At 39.8% G+C, this 20,405-nt stretch overlaps 1 protein-coding gene across 2 annotated transcripts in view; it reads right to left on the reverse strand.

Moving 5' to 3' along the window:
* The window catches only part of CSMD1 (CUB and Sushi multiple domains 1), a 5,442,057-nt gene that overhangs the window by 731,780 nt on the left and 4,689,872 nt on the right, over nt 1-20,405 (reverse strand). For both annotated transcript variants that reach the window (XM_069606098.1, XM_069606099.1), the window contains exons 47-48: nt 16,371-16,559; nt 10,727-10,873 (exon numbers count right to left, since the gene is read on the reverse strand). In XM_069606098.1, the coding sequence (XP_069462199.1) occupies nt 10,727-10,873; nt 16,371-16,559 (336 nt within the window). The remainder of the gene's footprint in view (nt 1-10,726; nt 10,874-16,370; nt 16,560-20,405) is intronic.

Genomic DNA, 20,405 nt, shown 5'->3' on the forward strand with positions numbered 1-20,405 from the left:
GAAATGGGGAATAACCATTACCACTGCAACTTGTGATATCCCAGTGGCACCGGGATATCAGGCGCGGTAGGTTTGTTACGAGGTTGCCGGAAACCCGCTGCTTACCGGCTCCGGGCCATGCACAAACCACCCACAAGCCATACAAAGTGGCAAATGGATATAGCCTGTGGCCTTGTACAATTTCTATAATAGGTCCACAGGCCACCACGAGACCCAATGACCGATTGTGTGAATTAGACCAAGCATCATGGGTTGAAGGCATGATTACACACCACAACTTGACATACTACATGTGAGGTGATGGGCCTCATTTTGAGTTTGGTTGTATTTTGGTGGTAAATGCACCAAATTAGCACCTTACCTGCTGATAGTTACTGCCACATGGCCCAATGGGCTTGCCATAGGATTGTGATGCAAGAGTGGTATTAATCCCCATTTTTGGAGTTCAAAGTACCCATTGGGGATTTCAGTAGAATTTCTGTGAGCGGTAATTCCACCGATATTTGCCCCAAAATGACTTATTTATCTCCAGCATGCTGCTGCAGGTAAGCATTTTACCTCAAGGCCAAACTTGCAGTTCGGCAGAGCAATACACAATTCATAAATTCCGTTACTGCCAAAATAAGTGCCTGTAATAGAATGGAAAGCCAAACTAAAGTCATAGCCTTAGCCATGGATATTCTTCATGCTTTGTGGGACACCGTGTGAGCAATAGATCATGTCTTTTGCACACTGATAACATGGTACAGACTACATCAATATTTAGCATATAATGCAGTTATCTTGGCTGTGTCACTGGGCACTGTGTGGACTAGGAATAGTTTTTGGTAATTCTTAGAGGTAAAACCACATAGGGAAAGTAAGCCAAAGACAAGTGGGGTCATTCCGAGTTTGGAGGCAGCCATGGTGCTATTAGCGGCTGCCTCCAAACCCGGGTCCGGGTCCAGTGTCTCTGAACGGGGACTTACCGGGTCATTCCAATCTTGGAGGACCCGGTAAGTCCCCATTCAGAAAACCATTCCCCATTCCCATTTGAGCCCCCATAGGTTCCTGCTAAGAACGACTGGTCAGATCAGCCGTTCCTGGTGAGACCCGCTAAGGGACCTCGGAATGTGATGGTAGGCGGCTGACGGCACCGACATCCTCACCGGTGCCATTATCCCCCTACCGCCATACTCGGAATGAGGGCCAAGGACTTAGGCCACAAATGGTACCCATCAGATACTGCAGATAGGGTTATTGTCCCTAGAACATGGCCAGAGACCATGTTGTGTAGGCACTACATGATTGGTGGCAGCCTGTTTAAAGTATACCTTCAAAAAATGAAATCAAAGATATGGTTCTCCGTGATGGTGATATAAAAAACTGCATTAGAACACACGTTCTAAGAAAAAGCTTTGGTTGATGGGATGCTTTTTTCATGGATGTTATAGTAACAATGTAAAAAGTCTTACAAAAACACATGATGAATATACATCCATGCCTCACCTCACATGAATTGTTCATAATGATATACATTGCATCTTCGTCTAACTGAGGTGATGCACAGTGTTTGTGCCGGTGCACTGCTGTTGCTTGACATGTCTGCAGCATTCAGCACTGTTGATCATGTTGTGTCTGATGCACAGCCATGGGTCATCTAGACTGAGGAGAATAGTGCTGGGTTGACTAAAGTGATTTCTGTATTACAGGCAACAACAACCTGTGGAACCTGACACGTTCACCTCTCCACCTATGACTGTGCGATATGGACTGTCACGTAGATCTGTTTTGTCATCCCTGCTCCTTAATGTTATGTTATGTTATGTCATGTTATGTTATGCTATGTTATGTTATGTTATGTTAAGTTAACAGAGCTTGTAAAGCACAGTGGCTTTCCGAATGCATAATGGTACTCATATACATGTTCTCCTACTGGGTAAACTGAAGCATCAATCTATTATTTCCTTTGTCAAGAATTCAGACGATGCACACACTTTTTGTGAAATTGTCTGATAATAGACACAACACATCTTGTAAGTTTAGGTAATTATTCAACTCTATAATACAGTGAATGTAAGAAATGAATCACAAGACCAGTCTTAGCAAGACTGAGTTATTAATGTAAATGCCACATTTAGTGCTTGGAGCCACACATTTTGTTCAGAATCCTTGGGTTTCTTCCTTATGCCTTTGCTGGGAGCACCCAACATAAGTATTGGGATGAACCCAAAACATACCTTGTCTAACCAGTTGTCAAAGGTGGAAAATACTTGCTTTCAGTTAAGTCAAGAGAATATGCATTTTGGCACGTTTTGTCATATGGTGGTAGCTAAGAGTGCCTTTTGTGTCTACACCCCTTGGATTTGAAACCAATATCTATTTGAGAGTATCTGAAAATAATATGTGACACCTGTAGGCTTCCCACAATGCAGAAGGCAGACTTCTGCCAAAACGTTGGGAATTTAGAACACATATGCCATGCCTCAATGTTGCTGTGGTGGTTGTATATTGTGGAGCGCATCACCTTTAAATCTTAACGCCTATTGGATACAGCGTTATATGGTGATACACTGATAGCTCTTTCCCCACAGAATAACATAGTGTACCTCCATTAGAATGTAAGAAATGAATCACAAGACCAGTCTTAGCAAGACTGAGTTATTACTGTAAATGCCACATTTAGTGCTTGGAGCCACACATTTTGTTCAGAATCCTTGGGTTTCTTCCGTATGCCTTTGCTGGGAGCACCCAACATAAGTATTGGGATGAACCCAAAACATACCTTGTCTAACCAGTTGTCAAAGGTGGAAAATACTTGCTTTCAGTTAAGTCAACAGAATATGCCTTTTGGCACGTTTTGTCATATGGTGGTAGCTATGAGTGCCTTTTGTGTCTACACCCCTTGGATTTGAAACCAATATCTATTTGAGAGTATCTGAAAATAATATGTGACACCTGTAGGCATCCCACAATGCAGAAGGCAGACTTCTGCCAAAACGTTGGGAATTTAGAACACATATGCCATGCCTCAATGTTGCTGTGGTGGTTGTATATTGTGGAGCGCATCACCTTTAAATCTTAACGCCTATTGGATACAGCGTTATATGGTGATACACTGATAGCTCTTTCCCCACAGAATAACATGGTGTACCTCCATTAGATCACTTACCTATCCTCTCTTCCTGTTGCTAGTCATACCTACACATATAAAAGAGATACCAGGTTGAAGGACTTTATTTTGATAGCTCCCAAAATGTGCAGCAATTAGTCAGCCTGATTTCGAAGCAAACACAGTCATCTGACCTTCAAATGCAGAACCCATGACAGCGTCTCAGATAAAATTTGTTAACTGCCAGCACATCATCTATAGTATGAGTGTGTCCTAATGGTGAAACATTGTGCTTTACAACCCCCATCTCCCACATTACACAACATTATACAACAACAGAGATGACATAACAAAGACATCCTTGATGATATCACTGAAGACATCACATATGACATCAGCACTACGTGTATGCCCTGATGGAAAATATGATAGTAGGGTTGTGCTTAGGTTATGCAGAACCAACAAAACATGTCCTCAGTTCAAGTTCACTTGGTAGTTGGAAGGAGCTCTGTTTGTGGGACCTGGAAGTAGGCCTTACACCTTTTGCAGGGGGTTCAGGTAATAACTAAAGGCCATTCTTCCAGGGTATTCTGTGGATGGGTATTGCATCTGGGGCAGATCCACAACTAAGATTGTCTGAGCAATACATGAACAGTGCCCAATGGCCATAGCTTGCAGTCATAATGAGGTTATCATTCTTTGTACAGGGCATGACAAAATGACATTAACTGTCAGTAGTACCCACAGATAGTTAATTACAAGTGCAACCTTCAGAGTGTTTCCCCATAATCTATGCCCAGTAAAGAGTCTCTCAGTGCTTGGCCAAAGTCCATGGTCTTTGGGGGTAGGTATTGTGCATACTGAAGATTACATGTTAGGGCCTTTTCTTAATATTCAGGAAGCGTGATGATATTGACATCTTTGATGATGTTAGTGCTGATGTAATTAATGTTGTCAATGATGAGACTATTTATGAAATACATTTTGAGGCCACTGCAAATGGACAGCAGGACTGAAACAGGTAGCAATAGCAGGACCTGTACAATCTATATATATATATATAGATTGTACAGTGATGACATTTGTCATGTCATCTTTGATGTCCTGGGTGTTAGTGTTAGCAGTGCACGGTGGCGTGAGTTATGGTTGCTTATCTTACCATAACTGCCGAATTTCAGGGGTTTTTCGTTTTTTACTGAATTTGATAGGTTTTTAGTAGCGCAACTTAACCATAACGTCCCTTTTAACAAAGTTTTTTCATTGAATTTCATAGGTTTTTATTAGCGCAACTTAATCATAACGTCCCTTTAACAAATTTCTTTTACTTAATTTCATATGTTTTAGTAGCACAACTGAACCATAATATCCCTGACTTTATATCCATGTAAAATAGAACATACTGAACCCCTAGTTAGTGTTTTCGATGTCTGCGGACTACCGCCATGTCTGCGGACATATCGAAAATCTGAGCGTGGTGAATGTAAATTTAAATAGTGTGCCCCATTTCACCTTTGAGGTTGGCTCTGAAAAGAGCCGTTTTTTGGTGGGTTTTTTTGCAGATGATTGACAGACACCGGTCATTTTGTATTTTTTTTAATTTTTCTTACTTTACTCCTAAAATCTTCACATAACCTTCTCCAAAGCAACCCTTACATTCCAAAACAGAATGTCATTTCCCATAAAAGATAAGGAAATGCCATCTTCTTTAAAATAAACAGCATTACTATAATCAATATTCTCATAATTACAGAAGAATATACCAGATCTAAGCATGAAGGCACACATTCCTTGGTTGATTGCACACCTAGCATTGTTCTGCTGAGGACAAAAACTGAACTATTGCCCCATATTGCCCTAGGTACTAATCCAGAAAAAAATACTTTGGCATTTAGAAGGATGTTCATTACAGCTTGGACCAAGTGTTCCAAATCTGCCAACAAAGTAAGGGCACTGACATAGCCCACATGGAAAGCACCATAGTGCAAAACTACCGCATGGGGACTGTTCATCCTGCCCATATCTTCACAAACGTGTACAATTCCCTGTACATTGCAATCAGGCACAGTGCTCCACACCACCTCCACTCCTTTAGCATCAAAATTCTTTGCAACATGCCTGCATTGAGCATACTGTTGTAAACCATGCACAAACATATCTCCAAGCACCAACACCCTGACTTTCTCCACTTCTTCCATCTTCACTACACACAGTCTCTTTGAACACAAATCCACAACCTCAACATCTGATTGGCTGATCCCTACAGTCTTCTTTCGATGCTGGATTTGCTGGAAAACCCCGGATTTAGCATGCCCTGTCCACGGACCACGTAACTCTTAGACAGCCCTTCTACCATTTCCACGTCACTCTCTGTGCCATTCCCTCATTGGATTCAGCTAAGCAGGCACACAATACAGAGAACATCCTCAGAACACCCCCATTTTGTTTATTTTCAAACATTTCAGGACACCGTGAGTGTTCTTAGAACACATTCAACTTGCCAGCGAACAATACGGACAAAGTCCTCAGAACACCCCCATTTTCTTTAGGTACGAACATTTCAGGACACCGCGAGTGTTCTTAGAACGCTTTCAGCTTGACAATGAACAATACAGACAACGTCTTCAGGACACCCCCTGCGAACATTGCAGGACCCCACGAGTCTTCTTAGAACACTTTCAACTTGACACCGAATCCATTCTGTTTATTTACGAACATTTCAGAACAGCCGTGTTGTCCGCAGAAAAATCGAACACAACAAAAGCTTCTAGCACATAAAAAAAACAGAACATTGAACCTATCTCATTCTCCGCCACCCTCCCCAAACACTCTTACACACCAACACACTCCACTAAATACAATTTTTAATCCAAGTTTCACCGCGCTGTCCGCGGTCGTCGGCGAATGCAAGATGGCAGGCGCCACAAAAAATCTGACGCGCTCCAGGCCCCACGCCGTCCAATCAGCGAACACGTCGCATGTCCGCGGACATCACGCAAGCCGTCTGGCCAATCAGGGCACTGTCCGCGTAGCGAACCGGAAAGTCCGTCCGCGAAGCGAACAGAGATATCACTATTTTTTTGCCTTACATTTTGGTCATTTAAAAAAAAACTACTGGACCGATTTACACCAAATTTGCAAAAGCACGCTTTTGGGAGCAAGCCCCCACTCCTGCCGCAAATTTGGTGTAAATCCGTCCAGCGGTTTGGGCTGTAGGCGTGCGCAAAGTTTTTTCCCATTATGTCTATGGGAAAAAACACAGGTTTTGGGACCCCCCTATAACTTTGCCCCCCTGGACCAAACCTCTCCAAACTTTGCAAACAAATTCAGAGTGGGCCATATACTTTTTATGCAAAGTTTGGTGAGGATTCGTCCAGATGGAGCGAAGTTATAAGCCAAGGAAATGCTCTTCCTATGGAAACACCAACTTAACCGGGTCCATGTAATATATATATATATATATACATACATGTGTAAAAACAAACTTGCGTTCGTTTGTGTTTTTGAGTGATTGCATGTGGTGTTCTTGGGGACGTAACTCCTCATGAACAGTGCTGTCTAGTGTCATGAATTTTGCATGCCATATTCTTTATTTTATTGCCGAATTAATGCAACTATTTTTGGCTCGATAGGTCACCCCGTTCCCATGATAACTAATCTTTTGGTTTTTCAGCATTACATTTTGTGATGTTCCACCGCCATCTACAGGTAATTTGTAGACAGTGCTCATAATCGCGCATTGAAGCTGAAACATGATCAACACCTGATTAATTTCTATCGCAGCATTTTGCAAAGGACAGGTACTTCACCATCATGACATTGAGTGGAATTTTGCTACAATGTGAAGATGAAATAGTTGAATAAGTTGATGTGAATCAGGTTCTGTGCTTAACAAAAATACTTCTTTCTTCTGTATTCTCTTCTTTCATTAATGTTTTAATCCTACAAATATATTTTTACAGAAATGCCATGAAAAAAAGAGAGCAGTTTTTAATCTCTCGCGAATCAAAACAAAACATTGAAAGCTGAAACATGATCAACCTTCTGAAGAAGGAGGATCTCAAGACCATGAAACTGATAGAATTTCACATGTTTTCAGATAGAGCAATGAAAGTGCTCAAGAACCTGAAGCAAGACTTACTAATCAGAGAATGTGTGCTGCTAAAAAACATGACTTGCTGTTAAGCAAATTAGTGCTGCTGAAAAGTGAAGGAATTAAACTGCTAAAGAACCTCAACTGACAATTACAGATGTGCATATGTTTGCTGCTAAAAAAACATAGCAATACTACTGCTGAAGAAACTGAAATGAGACTTACCGATCAGAGAATTAAAAATCTGAGAATTGTAATCCTGGGCAAAGCTGGGTTATTAAGCAAGTCTTAAGTAAACAATACACTGAATACTCTGGGGGAAGGTACTGGCTAGGGCTGTAGTTAATTTGTCTCATCATGACCTTCATCCAGTTACAGTGGCTGCAATAATTTGTCATCCACACATATTCCCTCTCCCTGATCTGCTTGCTACTCATGGAACATTCCCGTGTAAGTCTTTCATGAGTCGACATTTCATCAAATACACAACTCTGTCAGATCAACATACATGATACAGACCAATCAATGAGTGTTCTGGCAGGATATTTATGTAGATCAGGAAGATGGGGTAGACAGCTTGTTCCCACTTACAAATGTGGAATTTCACACAGCATACAATGAGCTAGAGGTTTCGATGAAGAAGTAGCGTCCAAGTAGCAAGACAGTAGTTGGCCAGTGTTTTTTCTTCTTCTATTTGTACGCACTTCTTTAAGGTACAGGGCATTTTCCCTAAACATGAAAAGCCTGTTAAAGCATGATGCTGCTATGGCTTATGCTGTCTATCACAGCTGAGCCAACAGTTGGTTGGGTTCTTATTTAAATAATGTGGAACAGAAACAAGAGAAAACAGGATGGAGAGTTAGTATGAACCACAACTTTAGAAATTGCATGGCAACAATCCAGGTATGACCTTAGAAATCAAAGACTGGAATAGTCAACGGGCACTGTTGCAAGGAACACACTCCCACTAAAAGTGAGTCAAAGAATAAACACATTGTTATCAATGTCATCTTTCACCTACACAGGGTATTTTAAGTTCATACAAACATATACTGATTTGTGTGTCTGAATGAGAGAAAATAAAATAATACAATCAGTGGGATAACAATTCCAGCTTCAAAGATAGATATTCAGTTAGCCCTAACCTTTGAATTTTAGTGGTAAACAGTATTCCAATTGTGACCATAGTGTCCCCTAAACTGATTTACATCTGGCAACATCTACATACATTGATCTAAAACACGTCAGCCTCTTTTAGTAGCTATTTTTAATATCTTATGTGTAAGGGCCTGATTCCCAAATTTCTACCTTATGTTGCAATAATGTGGCTTTACATGCTTAAAAGACCTCTGCAAAAAAATATATATATAGATATAGATATATATAAATACTTGGGATTACGGAGGTAAAAAAGAATCCTTCCATATCCTGGTTATGAAATAAGACAGACACAGTGGTTCTTTGCTGACCTGTACAATGGTAAAGATTTTCCAGCAATGCTTAAACTTTCTTCCCCATATAGATGGTGGGTACATTAAATCGTAGCTATTCTTGACCTGGAAGCCCAATTGCTTGGCCAGTGCCAAAGGGGCAGGCACATTTGGAGGGTTAAGGGCACTTAAAAACGGATATTTAATAAAGCAATAGTCAGAACCTGACATGGTTTATAGAGCGTATCCAGAATTTGAAATTGGGTTAATGGGATCCAAGGAATGAAAAAAAAACAGTACAATCTTTTGCTTGCATTCTGGAGAATACTTTTATTTTCAACACAGCCACCATTCTCTTCAGAGTGCTTAATGGACTTATTGAGAATAAGATTATTTGAATAAATCATACTGCTGTACACACTAAAACATGCAAAGATGGCATTCCTGTTTGGTGATGCCACAATAAAGCAATTATACCTTTTGATATTGCTCAATGACTGAGCATTTATCTTTCGATTGTTTGTTCCTTACTAAGCCAGAATAAAAATGAAGAAAACATTATTTAAAACAAAACAATGGCTTGTGTCATTGAATTGCCTATGTCTTCAGAACTCTTCGGCCAAGCCGCTGACTAAAAAACGACCTTGCATAATGAACTCATCCCGTTATGCCCTCCCTAAACTGATTGCTGGGTTGCAAATAAGGCAAGATTACATTTCATATCAATGTAGCTCCAGGTTGGGCGTAATGTCTTTATGGGTAAGATCCAACCAAGTTATCCTATTTGTTATTTCCATTCTGAGCACATTTGTATTGCACAACCTCCTTTTTTTAAAATAAAAAAAATATAGTGCCTGTCATTTTTCCCTTGATGTATACTGCCTATTGCAAAAGCACCCTTTTCATATCAATATGACTCAAGACCGTACTAAAACTCGAAAATAACCCCAAAAAACATAATTTTTGCACTTTAGATCCCATTCTTTTTTCTGATGCTGCTGGAATTATAGTGCGATGACAGCCAAAGCATTGGTACTAGCATACTTAACTAGATACTTTTAAATAACATGTAATATATAGCATTAAAACTGAAGTGCAAACATTTTAGAGGGCACAGAAACGTAAAGTGGTTCCAGAGTTTTTATGGGGGAGAATATGGACCTGTCCTCCTGAGGAATCATCTTTAAAAATATAATTATTTGTATGTATAAAAACTGTCTATGATCTAATGTAGCAATCACTCTAGATCAGGGGGGCACTCAGGCATTAGCAAGGGTTCAGGACCCTTACTGGCACTGTACGTCCACCCTGAGCAGGAGTGATTGCTATTCGCACCCTAAATTAATGTTTAACTTTTTATTTTACAGTAGATGGGCTCCCGTAATACAAGAATCAAAAAACAAGATGACCACTGCCATAGGAAAATGTACTTAGTCTCTTTTCTATTTTCATGGTAGCTGCGGGCGGGAGGAGCACCGGGACCAGCGCACAACACTTTGGTCCAGCAAGTAAGTGGGGAGGGAGAGGGGTGGGAAAAGGGTGAGGGGTGTCTTTGGGGGTAGGGGATGCGAGGGACATAGTGAGTTAACAGAGAGAGTCTCCCTGCTGTCTCCCCACAATCAAGATGGCACCACCTGCGGGAGGGCCTTGGGTGGCTGGACAAAATGGGTGATACACAGTGGGCCTCATTACGACTTTGGAGGTAGCCATGCCCTTAATAAGGGCATGGTCCCACGAGGGAACCTCGTAATAGTGCGGAATGCATTTAACAGCGGCGGCACCATTACCAGAGCTGTTAAACGTATTCCGCATAGGTCGTAATGAGGCCCAGTGTCTTGGCGCCCACTTTTACAGGTACCTGATTGGCTGAGCACCCTGCCTCGGGTGTGAATCATAGATTCATACCACGCATTTATGGTTGAAAGGTGCTCACATAATGAGGTAGTGCAGACAACGTTATGATCAACTTTAGGTGTGATATATTGAATCACTGGCACATCTAGCACACCTTATGAAACCCATTAGACTAGAATATTTTGCAATCAAGGACAGATTGCATGGTAGATCGTTAATACCTTGATGGAAATCACTGAATCAATCAATTAATTTACAAACCTGAATATCGTATCTTGAATCCTTTCTTGCTGGTTGCATGATCAGTAGACCACCGGAGATACAGCTGATTGCCCTTGCTTGTGAAATTTAGCTGCATGGTGTGGTTTCCACTCAAGGCCACTAACAATGGGCTTTGTCCTGAAGGGCCTTTGAAGAAAAACATTGTGGTTACATATATATAGCATTCAAACACATGTTTCATGCAGGTGCACATTTTCCAATTATCACCTTCAATATGTTCTTCTGTACAATTATCTGGCTGCTTGTTTTCTTTGTCAATGAACTGTAAATTCCGCCTTCCTCAATCATCCTCCATGCGTAAAGTTTAATAATAAGGTGCAAGCTATTTAAATCCTGCAACAGTGGGATCAAAGGTTGCTCTGAAGAATTGACATTTTCACTACCATGTTTAAGCCACAAATACACATTAGCCATAAACTCGGCATCATATCGACTTGCCCTCCTGAAGGAATCCATATTTAAGAAACATAATTCACAAGCGAATACTAATAAATATATTGATATACTCATTTGAGGATGCACAATGATGAATTTGTGAACTACACATTTCAGAATGTGTTGTTAATATAAGAAGACGTTGTGTGATTGAAAACACAAATTCATATTCTTTTTTTCAGCACGCATATTTTCTTTATGGGAATATGGTAAAACATAAAACATTATCTTAATTATATATCTACTTCAACTAATGCAATAGGGGAATTATTTTCACTCTTTCATATAGGTATTAGCAAACATTAAATGGGTTATCAAATGAAGGCAAAAGTCAGAATTATATCTAACAAAAATAATATGTACAAACCTATATATGTCAAATTACCACATTTGACAAAAGACTACATGTTTAGACATTCTGATCAATTGTTTTCTCGTGATCATCATGTTGCAGTCTAATGGCATTTTCCAGTCTTGTTGAAGGCCATGATTTCTCTTTAGAAAAAGTCCATTACCATTCAGCATTTCAAATCCTTTTGCATACTGCTTTGTTCACACAATCACTAATTTGAATCGTTATTGGTCGGCTGGTCACATGGGGTACAAAGACACAATATGCAAAAGATGCATCATGAATTCATCATCAGTCTGCTGAGTTTATGCCTACTCAAAAACTATTTCATATTCAAAAATTCTCATTGCAACTGAAGCAAGTGAAAGGAGCATACATGAATGTGAGGTTGGTGTCTCAATCAAATCAAATGAAAAATCGAAGTTAAAATAGAATATCTGATTGATTTCCTTTGAAAGGGAACTGCACAACGTATTTGCACGCGACCCTTCATTCTAATCTTGCACATTGTTTGGCACAGAATAGTTTGCTAATTCTGTTTTTACAATATTTTATTCATTTTTATTATAATGTTTGTCCAGTGTTGGCCCTACCCAGAGGGTATCTGAGCACCTTACACGGTCTGGAGGCTAACACAGAAGCTACACAATGTTTGCAGTATAGAATAAAAAGATGAGGACAGACAAGTGGCAGGGGAGATGGAGTGGCAGGATTATGTGTGGGGAAACAGATATGATTTTAAGCTCTTTCTGAAAGTGGTGATGGTGATGCAATGCACATGAGAAGAGTTAGGGTGTTCCTTGCAGTGGGTGCATAGTGGATCAATGGCTGCTTTTGTGTGCATGTTAGTTTTCAGAGTGGAATGTGTAGCCGATACTGGCTTGCTTCTCCGGTATTTGTGTGGGTGATGGGTTTGAATTTGTATTTGTTGTTAAGGTGATTTTGGTGTTTATTACTCTGTGGATATCCATTAGGGTAGCCAACATGTTACCCTTAGAAGACGTGTATGGTTGGCCATTGTGCTGCACTTGGAATACTTCAAGAGGGCGACCTGGGTGTTGGTCTCGGAGAATTCTGTGATAGTAGCCATTGTATTTCAGACTGGAGCCTGTGTACCAGAGGAGGGGATATCTTGTGATATCCATTGTACAGCACTTGGAAGGGTTGAGCAGTTGACCAGGGGTGGAATTTAGTCAAGTCCATGAGGGCGACCAGGTTACAAATTCTAGGCGATTGTAGAATGTGTCCCACTACAGGAATGCAGGTGTTGGGAGAATACTACCTTCACAGTTAAGTAGGGTCTTGAATGTAGCCACTTAATCATAGTTGGAAACATGCAGAACATATCCACCATCATGTATCAACCCATATGTTTTAGAATTGTGTTGAATGCACCAATTTTATGCTTCATTTGTTTATAACCAAGCATTTTTCCTCTCACACTGCATGCTTTTGGAATTAGCAAAAGATGTGGCCACACTCCTGCACACATCTGCTTTCACATACAACTCAAATGATACTATGGGCAACACTTTTGCCATAAAAATGTAGCTACCTTTCACAACAAAAATGTAAAGTATAGCTACACACATTACTGACTATCTTCCACAGACCCTCCAGATTATTTCGCTAGTGTACCTCTCTCGACTGGAACACATGCCAATTAGACATGGGGGGCTAGCAGGGACTTGTCCAATCCCTCATAACATTTAATGGCCATTATGCACACACACAGGTGTCCGGTCAAATGGTCGAAAATAAAAGATCGAATGACCATTTGATCGAAAGTCAAATGCTCCGAAAAAAAATGGTCGAATGTTTTTATTTATTTATTTATTTATATATTTTTTTCGTTTTGTTTGGTAACAAAAAAAACATAGAAAAAGGGGGGTTGGGGGTAATCCCTCACATACATTTTTTTTAAAAAAAAAAATTAAAAAAACGACAATTTTTTCGACCATTTGACTCTCGATCAAATGGCATTCGATCATTTGGTTTTCGACAAAATGACCTACAACCACACACACATAATAGCACTTCCTAACTTTCCCATACTTCGGACTTCAGTCGCTCCAAGACCTTTCAAGCTACATCACGTTGGGACCATACCCATGGTGAAAGGCGCTTTACAAACGAGGACATTGAATCATATTAAGATAAGATGGAGTTTTGTGGTGGATTGCTTTGAAAACAATGCACAGTCCTTTGAAGGCAATTCTTTGGGGTACAGGAAGCCAGTGGAGCTGGCCCAGAGCATGGGTGATGTGTGCATGGTTTGGTAGGTGAAGAATGAGTCTGGCTGCTGTGTTTTGGATTGCTTACAGGGGGGCAAGAGTGCTGCTGGGGAGTCCAGTGAGAGGAGCATTGCAATGACAACGTCAGTGCATAGGGCAAACATGGACTTGAGGAAGCATGTGCTTTCATTTAATTGCTCAGAGACCACTTGAATATTTTATTTTCCTTTGTATTTTTGTATGTGTGCACCAGGAATCTTTTAGAAACAATTGCAGATTTATCTAGGGATGTGTTGCCATGTACATGTGTCAATGTGTTTCAATCTGAGTGATGATATGTTTTACATCACCTTAGTTGGGTTTCATATGCAATTATGATAAACCTTTGTGAATCAAATTAACGTGATGGATATTGGCATGTTCTTATTTTTATTTTCAAATGTCCCTTATAAAATTAATGTGAGCTCTATCACACACAAATGTGCCTGCGTTGCCAAAGCAAAACACATGTATTTGTCGCTATATATTTGTTAGCATTAGACAATTGTGTTTTAAAAAGTCTCCACTGTGTGTACGTTTTGTTGGCATATGCTGTTTTAGAGACTTCCCAGTGGGTCAGAGTTCACGGTCTTTAACTTAAGGTGTATCTGACACAGATCCTCGCTAACATGTTTCTAAATGCACAACAATCAGTTTTAAATACAAAGAAACACACAGTCCTCAGAAATGAACCTTCATGCCAAAGTTGTATTACACAGTGTGTATGAGCATTTTTTAAAGATACTTTCAGTAACGATTTTGATTAAAACACGCAAGTACCCCAACACATAGTGAATAGAACATCTATTACACTCTAATGGCGGCACCACAGTAGTTAAACGGTTCTATGTATAATTTAAAGCCAATGATATAATAGTACTTTTTAACATTAATGTTTCCCGGTACAAATTATAGTCTGTTTCTTATTTTAGAGAAGCAAGAGTACAAATGTGACTAATGACCCCCTTTGCTACGCTGCAAAGAGATGCTTGACTAGCACGTAAAATATGCTGTGCAATTAAAAGGTTCCACAAAAGAGAATACATTTAACAAGAACTCAAACACTGACTCAGGCGGTTCGTTTACCGAGATTACGAAGAAGGAATCCACAGTAAGCTAGTTTGTAAAGCAGACGTCCACACAATTACAACGATGAGCTTCTTTGTCAGACCTCACAAATACACTGCATTCGACACAAAATGTGTGTGTCACAATGCACATCAGAACAAAAAGATAAAAAAAAAACAGGTAAATCTCTGTTTTGGTGAAAATATGTTTTTTTTTCCTATTAAAATGCATAGGCATTTTTAAGCATGTACAGAACCAAAACAATGTTACTTGTGAATTTGAATGTCAATATCAATTTTGATTCCTGGAGACTGAAAAGTGAATTAAGATTGATATGTACACAGAGCAGTAATAACAACAAACAAGAACACTTTTGAATGCTAAGAAACGATTAGGAATGCTACTTGATATTATATTTGAGGGGTTTACACAGTAATCTAATCTGGAAATATGTAGCTTCCGAGGACTAAGGGTGGGTGGATGAGGCAGGAAAGCAAAGGAGGAGGAGTGCAAAGGGGATATAAAAGCAAGAAAGCCACTAGGAAGAACTCAAGAGACACTAGGTAAGGAAGTGAACTCCATTACTTAAATTCCAGTTGACAATGTGATACAAGCCGGTAGATTACAAGGTAAGTATTAAGGAAGGTAAGGGAAACATACACCAGCTACCACTCTCACGAGGTCCCATCCAATAAATGACATTCATAGAGCATTCACACCACAACATTCTACTGATGAGCATTGCACCCGGCATTACATCTCACTAGCATTAATGCAGAGCCAGGACAAGGGAGACACAGGACACAAAACGTGACTCTTACACCAGATGCCCTCAGGGATTCTAACGGGACACATCTAAGATGATCTCCCTATCAGGAAATGCCCTCACCCTTAACCCACAGCATAATACAACTGTGTGTTAGTCACCTACGTCCAATTACTGAATGCATCACGTAGCTCTGTGTAAACAAAACCTGACTCTAGTCATAATCTAACTTCCTTTGCCCCAGTAACTCACTATCTCTCTGTATTCTTCTTCCTAATGAACTACTCAAATTTCACTCATCTCAAGCATTGACCTCCTGCCCCTTTAAAAGCTGCATAAGACTGAAAACACGCTTCCACATTGTGTACCCCTTCACAGCCATCCAGCTGAACCTTGACAAGTCTTACAAAGTGTGTTTGAGATTCCACATGGTGGAATTACTGAAAATGATGATGGTTCAAGATTCTAGAAAACACATGAATCCAGGCCTGTTCACTAAGGCAATGAGAATATTTTGCTTCACAATTTTGTGTTTTGGGATTCAAAGAATGCATTTCTTAAACTATCAAACTCAGATTATAATGATGTAATATTAACATTGCCAAACATTTTGAACACAGTCATTTAGTGCCTATTTCCTCTTTTTGTTATTAGAAAAAGAGAAAATACTACCAGCATATGTGTATTTTATATTTATGTAAAGTTATAGCGTGTCCATTCTCCTCTTACCATCAAATATTTCCAGCTCATCAAATTGCTTTTCACTCTGAAACATTTCTACAAAGATGGATATGTTGTAGGTGGGCTCAACTTTGATGGTCCAGGAACAGGTCTGGGAGTTTGGGTAGTTTCCAGGATACCCTGGACTGAGGATGACACCTGATGAATGAGTGTGCAATTCATTCTCTGGACACTGTGCTGAAAACGGAAGAGAGACAGGGACACGTTATATGTATTGCAGTAACACGTTTCACGTGCAAAGAATGTCATTCAATTCATGTCTCGATACATACAAAACATTTGACAATTGGCTGAACTCAATTACGAATCCTGAAATAATCAAGTAACCAGTGTGTATGTATTGTTTTTTAAAATCATGCTGCAACACTGCAAATGTATATGTCACTACCCAGTCTCAATCCTCAAATCTTGTATCACAGCATCACCTATTGTTTTGAGAGTGATGTTATCTTGACCTGCATATCTATACAATGAGGATGATTTTTGATGAATACCAATCTACATCAACTTGGACCCATGGCTGATTCTCACATCAATGTTTTCCCTACCTTTCTAGTTGTGTTAATTGTTGGCTTATGTGGATTTCAGGGATAGCAAGTTCGTTAGATGCAATGATGTGTACAACATGTGTTCTAATAATTAATGTTGGGCTGCAATGAAACTTTGTCAAACCACCTAAACACATCTGCATTTCTTAGCAGGTCAACCTCGCCTTTATTTAGCCAGCCACGTGTTTAAAGGACATCTGCTTGTCCTGAGAGCCTGCTCTTCGCCCTTCCAAAGAAAATGCATTTCGGGGTCACTTCCACACCTTCCTTTCTTAACCCTGAAAAATTGAAACCATCTCTTTCAATGCAACCAAGCATGGAGTATGGAAAACAAATGGATGGGTGCCAACATCTCTCTCCTACCAGTTTTATATTCTTGTTTTCTTGCTGCTTTCTGAATTCACATTGTATACAGTGAAACCTTATTGTGTCACCTCTGATAGTTGGGCTGACCAGTGCCAGGGTTAAGCACTTATCTTTGAGCTTGGGATGGTAACTATTATCCCACATTTCAGTGAACACGTGAGCACATGTGAAGCTCTTCACACATCCACACACATACTACACACACTGTCCTCTTCTTTATTGGATCAGCTGCACTGAATCAACATGCGTACAATCAGTCAATACGAATAACTTCTCTTTTTTAAATGTATAGGTTTGGCTTTCGTGAGCAAACGGCTCTTTTTAACACAATCACTAGACCAGTAACTGCAACATACAAAGATATATACAGTAAAAACCTGATATATTCAGCATTTCAAACCTTTTATAGAACTTATAAATAATGATGGCTAGGGAAGAATGAGTAAATACAAAGAGACATGGGAAAGGGTGTGGGACATGCCCTTAGAGGCCATTAGCAATTCATAGTGCATGCTTTGAAATCTGGTTATTGCCTGGTACATTTCTTTATTGATGCCCATCCTCTTCAGAGTTTCTATGTAACGTCACCAGATTTCTTTCTGTAGGGGACTCTTAATGCAAGATCTACATGTCACACGTTTCATGGTATTAAGGTCTAGCATTTCATTTGCCCATGGGATCATTGTGATATTGTGATCACTCTTCCACTTTAGAATAATTTTCTTTGCTTGTGCTTTTCCCTCTCTTCATCCATGCTGTTTCTTTCCATGATACAGACTTTAACAAGTCTGGGTCATTGAACAGGACCATGTCCCTTGTCAGTAAATTGTTTATGTTTGTAACTCAGCTCATGCATCAGCTCCGATTACTTCACCAAATAACAGTGTTGTGAAGGACCATAGCATGTGGCCTATGCTCCCACTCCCAAGCAACAGTGCCAGCATTTGTTGTAATTTGCAAGACACAGCCTTAAACGTGTCTGAGGAGTCCTATATCGTTTAAGCACAATGTGTTACTGAATGTATTTTGAATTTAGACTGAGGCATACATTTGTGACTTCGTATATAATGTTGATACACATTTCCTCTGGTTACTCTACTTTTAGTTCATTCACCGTGCCCTGTCTGTTCTAGTTCCCAACATTATGATTTTCTGCATATAGACCTTTGTATATCAAGGAAGCATGCATTTTAGACTGTGTTATCTTTTAATGGATTTCTATTTTCAGGGGTGATATTTATATAGGGCTAGTTGAAAGATATAGGTTCATACAAACATTAATTAAGACATGGGTATCTCTCTTTTTCCAGATGTGACATCTTCTGGAAAGTAAGCATTTCTGAGCAGCTAGCAGTTGCCCATTCATTTCCACTCCTTTATATTCCTAGGTTCTGCTGCTTTCCATTGTTCCAGTATAGGGTTCCTTGTTATCATGGCACATGGCATAAGGTAGGTTTGGCAGTTCATTAAATAGTCTAGATGTTGGTACATTCTCTATCACTGGCCTGTGTCTGTTAATGTTAAGAGTATGCCACAAAGAGGGTTTTTTGATAAAAAAAAAAAATATTCCAGATCTTCCAAGGTTAATTCCACTTGACCCAGGTTGAGGAGCCAGAAATGGGGCTGCAACATTATGCACGCCTGATGATAGTGTTGTAGTCAGGGCAACTAAATCCACCTGTGACATCACTCAATACCTCTATTTTAACTCCTAATCCAAATCCAAAAACAATAAACATGTAGCCTCTTCTCCAAACATGGAAACAAAAGGGACACAGATCATACTCAGAAGACATATGATTGTGGAAGGATGTTCATCTTCACTATGTTAACTTTGGCCCATACAGCCAAGTTCAATTTGGATATCTCTCTATTTAGTTTCTTCAGAATATATGAGAGAATGTTCTTCTTCTCTTTTGGTAGTTCGATGTCCATGCATTTCAGTTCTTTCTTTTCCATTTTAGTTATAAATGTGTGTAGCCTTGCTCATTAACCACTGAGGAGCTAGCCATAATGCTTAATTTACATAGATGTATGTTCTTTTAACAGAAACTACAGAATTGGCTAACAATATCAAATGTATTGGTCAGACATTGTACATGCTCTGAGAGAGGTATCATTTAGTCCAAGTGTAGTTCTGTGCCCATCTTGAATTTATTTGTTGTACTTACTGATTGGGCTAAAATGTTGAGGACCAGAGCAAACAGGATCAGCGAGAGAGAGCAGCCCTGCTTTGTGCCATATCTAAGTTCTATTCCTCTGTGTTCTAGCCCCTTGAAGCGTCTTATGTGTTAGATGGAATTACCAATAATGATCTTGGACCTAAATAACCAGATAGACTCAAAGAATAAGGCAAAGTACTACTTTATTATCAGCATAAAATAAAGTGGGGCAATCTGGTAAATAACAGTCAGTAATTCACACACTCAAACACAAATGTGATTATACAAAGGTTTTATAACTCAATGTGTGTCATTTATGACATCATCCTATGTGGTAAACTAAAACTAAAACCTATTGAAGGGAGGGATTGGTTAGGGGAACATATTTACCTATAGTATACATACGTGTTAATTACTTCATTGGCTCCCCCTTATGTGGTGGGCATGCCTCGAACTACCACAAAATACGTATAATACTCATAGCGGAAAATATGGCAGTGGGTAGGTCTCTGAAACATTGTATAGAATGTTGCTAAATAGACCCTCTGATTGGCTGGCATGCTTTCCTAACCTTGGACTTTCGGCTTCTTAGCAGCACGTAAGTAAAACAAAACTCAGGTGCCGCAAGCATGGTCAGACTACTCGCCACTTTCCCAATTAGTCCATCGTCTCTAATGGGTGAGGCCCCAGCCAAGGCTAATCCTTTGTAGATGGCCTCAAGGCTCTCTATTCTGGGACATTCAAGGAAGTGTAGGCATACCATTATCTTTATTTGGTCTTAATGAATAGGCCTTGTTTTCAAATTCTGAATCACGTCTGAGGAGATCACAAATTTGTCCATCTCAACCTTCTATGTAGTGCTATTTGATTCAATTGTGCTGGATGTCATTACACTTCTCGGCCTCTGGAGACTTGCTCACACCAGCTTGCATGGGTTTTCCACATCT

This window comes from Ambystoma mexicanum, chromosome 4p (assembly GCF_040938575.1).
Source record: "Ambystoma mexicanum isolate Mex_15411 chromosome 4p, UKY_AmexF1_1, whole genome shotgun sequence".
Classification (NCBI taxonomy): domain Eukaryota; kingdom Metazoa; phylum Chordata; class Amphibia; order Caudata; family Ambystomatidae; genus Ambystoma; species Ambystoma mexicanum.